The sequence below is a fragment of the Coffea arabica genome, chromosome 6c, assembly GCF_036785885.1.
Source record: "Coffea arabica cultivar ET-39 chromosome 6c, Coffea Arabica ET-39 HiFi, whole genome shotgun sequence".
In the NCBI taxonomy this organism is placed as follows: Eukaryota; Viridiplantae; Streptophyta; class Magnoliopsida; order Gentianales; family Rubiaceae; genus Coffea; species Coffea arabica.
This window is the reverse complement of record NC_092320.1, coordinates 30,324,511-30,332,674: the sequence shown is the minus strand read 5'-3', so window position 1 is coordinate 30,332,674 and position 8,164 is coordinate 30,324,511. Positions and strand designations below refer to the sequence as shown.

The following is an 8,164-nucleotide window of genomic DNA, read 5'->3' as shown; positions in this document are numbered from 1 at the left end:
ATGGGTAATTAACCCAATTTTTGGGATTTGCACGTTTAAATTCCTGTTAACCAGAGAAATGGGACCTGTAGGTAAGGTATTTAACTCCGGTTTTGGTTTCTAGATGGAAAGCCCTCGCCGAGTGCAACAGATGTTAGTAGTGCCGCCGGAGGTACAAAGATGGCCCACGTTACTCTCACCCAATGAGGTTAACCAAATAGCCGATCGATTAGGACACATCGGGGATTTCAAGGACATTAAGTCCGATGGATATTTGGTAGAAGCTTTGGTGCATCTATGGGACCCCACTTGTTCTGCTTTTAGATTTGGAAAAAGGGAGATGACCATAACAATTGAGGAAGTCGCTGGATTTCTCAATTTGCCGATTCAAGGAACTGCCGTGGTATTGCCGCTAGTATCTAACAAAGCTGAATTTTGCCGTTTCACTGGGTTAAAGGAATCAGTACTACAAGGGGCAGACCAAAATATAGAGGCGAAGTTCTTATTTGATCGATTTGCGCTAAGAGATGGTTTTGAGAGGCATCGAGGGGACTTCTCGTTTACTTCCAAGGAAACGTGGGATCAAAAGAGAGTCTGGGTATACGGTTTAGTCATGACGGGAACCTACTTTTTTCCTAGGAAAGACAAAAAGATAGCCTTCAATCTCACTAGAATCCTGTATGACTTGTTTCTCGGAATTAATGATAGGCCGTGTTCCATTATTCCTACCATTTTGGCCGACATCTTCATAGCCTGCACTACCTGTCAGAAAGGGAAAAAGTTCTTTTGTGGTTCAAATTTGATCTTACATATATGGGGAATGGAGCATTTCATGAGACGACCGGCTATTTCATCGAGTCTACCAATGCTCGCATACAACTGGATAACCACACATCACAAGAGGATCAATAGAGACAGTCTGCCGTGCAATGCATCTGAGTTTGTGGATTTCTTGAAGAACGTGACCGATCAAAATATTAGATGGGTATTGGATTGGACCGATTGTACTAAAGCCGTTCTTCGCACTCAGGCATCCGAATTCATTCTCCTACTGGGTACTCAAGGGATTACCGCCTACGCCCCAAAAAGGTTTCTCAGACAATTAGGGCGTACCCAAGAAATACCACCCATGCTTGACATGAGCGAAGTCACCATTATTTTTAACTGGGGAATGTGCCCAAATCAAATCCCTATGAAAGATCGGATTATTGACGCCTGGGTGACGCTATTTGATGACGTGAGTTTTAGATACATCCCGGAGCTCAAGCAGAAGGGTTTGACGACTTCACAATACGAAGACTGGGTAGAAGGAACCGTCGCGCAAGAAATTCAAGATAAGCCATCTGAGGAGGTGAAAAAGTTGAAAGCCATTATCGAAGCAAAGGATAAAGAAATTCTGCAGTTAAGTAAGTCTGTCGAAGCATACAAAGGGATGGCCGAGCAAAGCAAGCAATTGTATGAAAATGAACGAGGAAGGCGTCAAGAGCTAAAAAGGAAATGTGCAGAATTATATGACCAAACTGAATGTGTTAGAATTCCATATGCTAGGGAAACAAAGGACTCTGTATTAGATAGGTTCAGAAGTTTTGGCAATCTTGTACGGAATCGTCTTCGTGACATGATGTAAATATTGGCAAGTTTATCAATGAAAATGATTTTTCTTTTGCTCTCATTTTGGATTATTGTCAAAAACAGGTTTGTATTACGGGTCCCATTTCGAAGGTGTTGCATCATGTTAGGCCTACCCTTGGCACAAAAAGAGCCCCCCAAATAGGACATGCATCCGAATTGTTTGAATAATTACTAACTCATGTCTTTTTCTTTTTCTCTTTTGAATAAATTGCAGAAAATCTAGTAACGATTGGTTTATCTAAAGAAGTCTTTTGTATCCTCAGGTAAATTTCAAAATAGCTTTTCGGAAAAGTCCCATTATTACGCGATCCCGAAGTAAGGCCCAAAGGAATCGTGTAGACATGAGTACTCAACCAGAATCATCTGATAAGGCCGTTGCAACTACCCAGCCGGAAGCCGCAAGTCCTGGGGTTCAGTTGACAGAGTTGCACACAAAATTTGGGGAAATGGCATCAGAAATGGCCGCTCAGAAGAAGTTGATTGACGAGCTCGTTAGTAGCGGAGTGCAACCTGAGCCTGTACCCGCTACACAACCACAATCCGAACCATTTGTTATTCCTTCATTTCAAACCACGTTTGAGGGAACTTTTAACCCGCAATATGCTTTTACTCAAAATCCTCCTTTCTACCCTCCTTATGGTCAAGGATTTCAGCCTCAAAGCGACCCAAACATGCATTTGAACCCACCAGGTTTTTATCAGCCTACCGCAGAGCCCGTCGTGCCGGAGCACACTTTCCAAAATAAGCCTGAAATGGGTGAATCTTCTGCTCCAATTGATATGAAGTTGCTCAAACGTCTAGATCGCTTCGATGAATTTATGAGGAAGAGCCAGGGGTTAAATAAGCAGGGGGTCCTGGATTATGATGAATTGTGCCTTTTTCCGAACGTGCAGTTGCCTGAGGGGTTCAAAACCCCTAAATTTAACAAATATGATGGGACGGGTAATCCCAAGACACATCTCCGACTATTTGCCAACAAATTGGGAAAGCCCGTAGACGATGAGAATTTGCCTTTAAGGTTGTTCCCCGAGAGTCTGGAAGGGGATGCGCTTGACTGGTATTCTAACCTGAAGCTTGAAGACGTGAAAACCTGGATTGATTTGTCTAATGCATTTGTGAGGCAGTACGAGTACAACTGCGAGTTGGCTCCGACCAGAACTACGTTAGAAGGAACGAAAAGGAAGCCTTCTGAGGACCACAAGACCTATGCCAAGAGGTGGAGGAAAATAGCTGCAAAGGTCGAGCCACCAATGACCGAGGATGAAATCATACGTACTTTCATAAAATCCCATGATCCGCCGTATTTCGAAGAGATTTTCCGTATGACTGGATGTTCGTTTGCTGCAATTGTAAATAAACTTGAGGAGTTTGATGACTTTGTGAGAGATGGGAAGATTGTCAATGTCTCCGCCCTTAAATCTCAGTTGGATGCTTTACAAGGGCAGGGAAGCAATGTGAAGAAACCGCCATTCAAAAAGAAGGAGGGGGACGCAACCTTTATCTGGAACCAAAACCCTTCACCTAGACCCCGATATCAACACAACCCAATCTACCAACCCCATTACCCTTACTACTCAAATTCGCATCCTGTATATACTACCAATATCCACCACCCTCGACCTCGCCCAAGCTATTCAAACCCACCTTCAGCCCCTTTTCAAATTTCCCAACCAAATCCACCCCAAAATCGACCTCGCCCTCCATATAACCCAAGATTTCCTCCACCAAATAGACCTGTTTACAACCATCCTCAATCTCCTGAACATTACAACCGACCCCCTAGCCGTACATTTACCAACCTAGGTAGGCCTCTGGATCAATTGTATGGACAATTAAAGGCTGCCGGGAAAATTGGTACGGTGCCCCCTCCAACCTACCCATATGGCATGCCCGCCTGGTATAACCCGCAAGCAGTCTGTGCTTATCATTCAGGGGCTGCCGGACATTCGACTATTGATTGCAAGGCGTTTAAGCATAAAATCCAAGATATGGTTGAAGTCGGGGAGATTGTAATCCGGAAAAAGGAGGAGCAAGGGCCGAACGTAAATAGGAACCCTTTACCGGAACATGCCAATATTATTGGGGTTATTCTGGATGATACGGAGTATGTGGAACCAGTCAGAGAATTGGCAAGGGAAGCTGAAGTGTTTGGGGTCACAGACCAACCCTTTGTCATAGAATTGCCATTTGAAGAGGATGAGAGGCCCTTTGTTTTGGATCTCACGCCAGCCGAAAGTGAGGCTTTGGAGCCGGTGGTTATTGAATTCCCGAAGCAAGAGCCTGTTTTAAGCCTGCAACGAGTGCCATGGAACTATGATGAACCTGACGTACAGATTGGGGAAAAGTCAATTGCAAAGAAGGAAGTATCAGTGGTCACAAGATCGGGGAAAATTGCAAGCCCGTTTGAAGCAACCATTCCGATTCAAGCAAATAACTCTGAGCCACCCGCCAAACCAACAATTACCGAAAGAGAAGCCTTAGATTTCCTTAAAAGGCTCCAAAAAAGCGAATACAATGTGATCGAGAAGCTTAGCAAGTCGCCCGCTCAAATATCCATGTTGGATCTACTTTTTTCATCAGATGTGCATAGGGATGCATTGCTCGAAGTACTGACTAAAGCTCAAATTCCTAGAGACATTTCAGTTGATAATTTCTCACACGTGGTTGGGAACGTATTATTCACCAAACAAATCACTTTCTCTGACGAGGAATTGCCGGCAGAAGGCATTGGACATAACAAGGCCCTATACATAGTTGTGAGGTGCAACAGAAAAATGCTGCCGAAGGTATTGATTGATAATGGATCCGCTCTTAATATATGTCCCTGGAGCACCTTGGAAAAGCTAGGATTGCAAGATGTCAAGCTGAGGCCTTCAAGGACCATAGTCCGAGGTTTTGATGGAGCGCAAAGAGAGCCAATAGGAGAAGTAGACTTAGTGGTCGAGATGGGACCCGCACAATTTCAAATAACCTGCCAAGTCATGCACTTTCCTAGTGTTTACAACGTTTTGCTTGGAAGGCCGTGGATTCACAAGTCTGGGGCTGTGCCTTCTTCATTGCATCAATTGCTGAAATTCGTAGTAAACGACAAGCTGATAACTATATTTGCTGAGGAGGATTGCCTTGTAATCACCGATTCCGAGTCCAAAGAAGAGGGTAGCCGAAGCTCCACAGTGACCCCTCATAGCACATCTGATATTGTCTCCGTCAGTTGGATAACAAAGGAGGAGCAAGCTCTATCAAGGGCCAGTGTCATGATGGCTAAGGAGATGATCCGTGGAGGCTATGAATTTGACAAAGGGCTGGGACGAGATTTGCAAGGAATTTTGAAGCCAGTGGAGATTATTGAGAAAAAGGATTCGTTTGGTTTAGGCTTCCGACCGACTGCTAAGGATATCAGAGAAATGAAGGAGCGCAAGAAAGCGGAGAAAGAAGAAAGGCAAAGGGCTCTTGACATTCCACCCCTGCATTATACTTTCCCACGACCAGCCGAGGTGATCATGTCAGAAATCAACCCAGTTGACGAAACTGAAGCAAGTTTGGCCCAGCTGTTCGTTGGGGCGACATTTGAAGATAGTTTGTCAGACGAAGCTGAATTTCCTAACATCCCTGAAGGGTCAATTCCCAACTGGACAGCCGAGTTTCTGCCCATTCGGAAGGAGTTTCGGTAAACTGAAAGGGGTTTATCATTCATGTGAATTCATGAAAATACTTTTGCATCTGTAAATAGCCAATGAAAACAATTTTACTTTTGACTAACATTTGCGCATGTAAATATTGTTAAGTTTTCATTTCCACTTGCTTTCAATCAAAGGTCTTTATGAAAATGCACAAGTTGTTCTTGTTAATTCGCTTGTTTATATTCATATTGCTTGTTCATTTGTTTGTTGTATGCTTATTTGCTTATTATCCCACATTCGTTAATTCTTTCAGATGGCCAAAAATAAAATTATTTGACCCTTTGGATATCACAGTTCTGGAATGCGATAATGGCAATCTCTATATCACTCACGACTTGGAGGTCTGTGAATCCGAACTCCAAAGCAAGAGTGATAATGAGGAGGTATTCGATTCTTTTGCAAAGGACCTTGAACAATATGAGGAAAAACCAAAACCGAACCTGGAAGAAACAGAAATGGTTAACATTGGCACTGAGGATGAAGTTAAGGAGATGCAGATTAGTATTCACTTGAATGAGAAGCAGAAAAATGAGATGATTGAATTCTTGACTATATTCCAGGATGTATTTGCGTGGTCCTATGATGATATGACTGGTATTTCAACTGATGTGGTAGTTCATAAATTGCCCACCGACCCTTCTTTTCCACCCGTAAAGCAAAAACCCAGAAAATTCAAACCAGATATGAGCCTCAAAATAAAAGAGCAAATTGAAAAACAACTCAAGACCAACATTATCATTGTTTCCCATTACCCAATTTGGCTTTCAAATCCAGTCTCTGTTCCAAAAAAGAGTGGAGAGGTGCGAGTTTGTGTTGACTATAGAGACCTCAATAAAACCAGTCCTAAAGATGATTTTCCTTTGCCGAACATCCATATTCTCTTGGACAATACCACTGGGCATGAGATTGAATCCTTTTGTGATTGCTTTGCTGGGTACCACCAGATTTTGATGGCAGAAGAGGATAGGGAGAAGACTGCTTTTATCACCCCTTAGGGCACCTTTTGCTACCGAGTCATGCCTTTCGGTTTAAAGAATGCTGGAGCAACGTATCAGAGGACCATGACAACCCTATTTCATGATATGATCCACCGGGAGATGGAGGTCTACGTGGATGACATCATAATCAAGTCTAAGAGGGCAGAGGACCATTTGGTTAATCTGAAGAAGTTGTTCGAAAGGTTGCGGAAGTACAATTTGAAGCTAAATCCTGCAAAATGCGCCTTTGGAGCACCCGCGGGTAAACTTTTGGGATTCATTGTTAGCAAGAAGGGCATAGAGATAGATCCAGCGAAAATCGAAGCAATTCGAGATATGCCAGTGCCGAAAACTCAGAAGGACGTGAAAAGTTTCTTAGGGAAGATCAATTTCATTGGGAGGTTCATCGGCCAACTAACTGCCACATGCGAGCCATTGTTCAAATTATTGAGAAAGAATGTGCCGTTGTATTGGAATGAGGAGTGCCAACAGGCTTTTGATAAGATTAAAGATTATTTGTTGCAACCACCAGTCTTAGTGCCGCCCAAACCGGGCCGACCTTTGATTATGTATTTATCTGTACTCGATGGAGCAGTAGGGTGTGTTCTAGGTCAGTACGATGACTCTGGAAGGAAGGAACAAACCATCTACTATCTAAGCAAGAAGTTCACGCAGTACGAGGCTAATTATTCATTCATTGAGAAAAGTTGTTGTGCATTGGCCTGGGCGGCTCAAAAGTTGAGACACTACTTGTTGAGCCATACCACTTATCTTATTTCCCGATCTGATCCTTTGAAGTATCTTTTGGAGAAGCCGATGTTAACCGGACGCCTGGCCAAATGGCAGATAATTCTATCAGAGTTCGACATTATTTTCACTTCACAAAAGGCGGTCAAGGGGCAAGCTATAGCTGATCATTTGGCGGAAAATCCAAGGGATGATGATTATCAGCCACTTCATACCTATTTCCCTGATGAGAAAGTTTTATTCGTAGGCGCTACAGATGATATAGGTGAGCAAAACCCTGAATGGAGACTTTTCTTCGATGGAGCTTCGAATTCTCTCGGAGTTGGAATTGGAGCTGTTCTGGTCTCACCCGAAGGGAAGCATTACCCTGCCGCGGCCAAATTGCAATTTGCCTGCACAAACAACATGGCTGAATATGAACCCTGCATTTTTGGTCTTAAAATGGCTTTAGAAATGGAAATCAAAGAGTTGATAGCTTTCAGTGATTCAGATTTGCTCGTGCATCAAACCTTGAAATAGTGGATAACCAAAGATTCAAAAATTCTGCCCTACCATTGCAGTCTGCTCATTCTGGCCAAGCAATTTCGAAATTTGGAGTTCAGACATCTTCCACGTGCCCGGAACGCATTTGCCGATGCTTTGGCCACTTTAGCTTCTATGATCCAATATCCTGATGAATTGAGGATCGAGCCAATTCCGATTCAACTTCAAGACAAACCTGCCCACTGTTGGGTTGTAGACAAGTCCTCCGATAATGTTCCGTGGTATACCGATCTTAAGGAGTTTCTAAAAACTGGGTCCTATCCTCTGCATGCTAGTACAAAGGACAAGAGTTTTCTGCGTAGAATGGCTTCAAAATTTTTCTTGAATGGAGAAGTGTTGTACAAAAGAACCTCAGATTTGAACCTTTTAAGGTGCATTGATGAAGATGAAGCTCAATATATGATGAAAGAAGTGCATAGTGGCGTTTGTGGACCTCACATGAATGGTCATTTGCTAGCGAAGAAAATCATGAGAACCGGATACTTCTGGCTTACTATGGAGCAGGATTGTATAGATTTTGTCCGGAGATGTATAAAATGTCAAATGCACGGTGACGTTATACACTCTCCACCCACTGAATTGCATAGCATGACTGCCCCATGGCCC

General features: G+C 43.3%; 1 protein-coding gene across 1 annotated transcript; it reads left to right on the top strand.

Moving 5' to 3' along the window:
- Window positions 1-3,497: 3,497 nt before the first annotated feature.
- Window positions 3,498-5,282, top strand: LOC140008731 (uncharacterized). The gene has a single exon (XM_072053591.1). It carries the CDS (start codon window positions 3,498-3,500, stop codon window positions 5,280-5,282), a length of 1,785 nt encoding a protein of 594 aa, XP_071909692.1.
- Window positions 5,283-8,164: the final 2,882 nt, after the last annotated feature.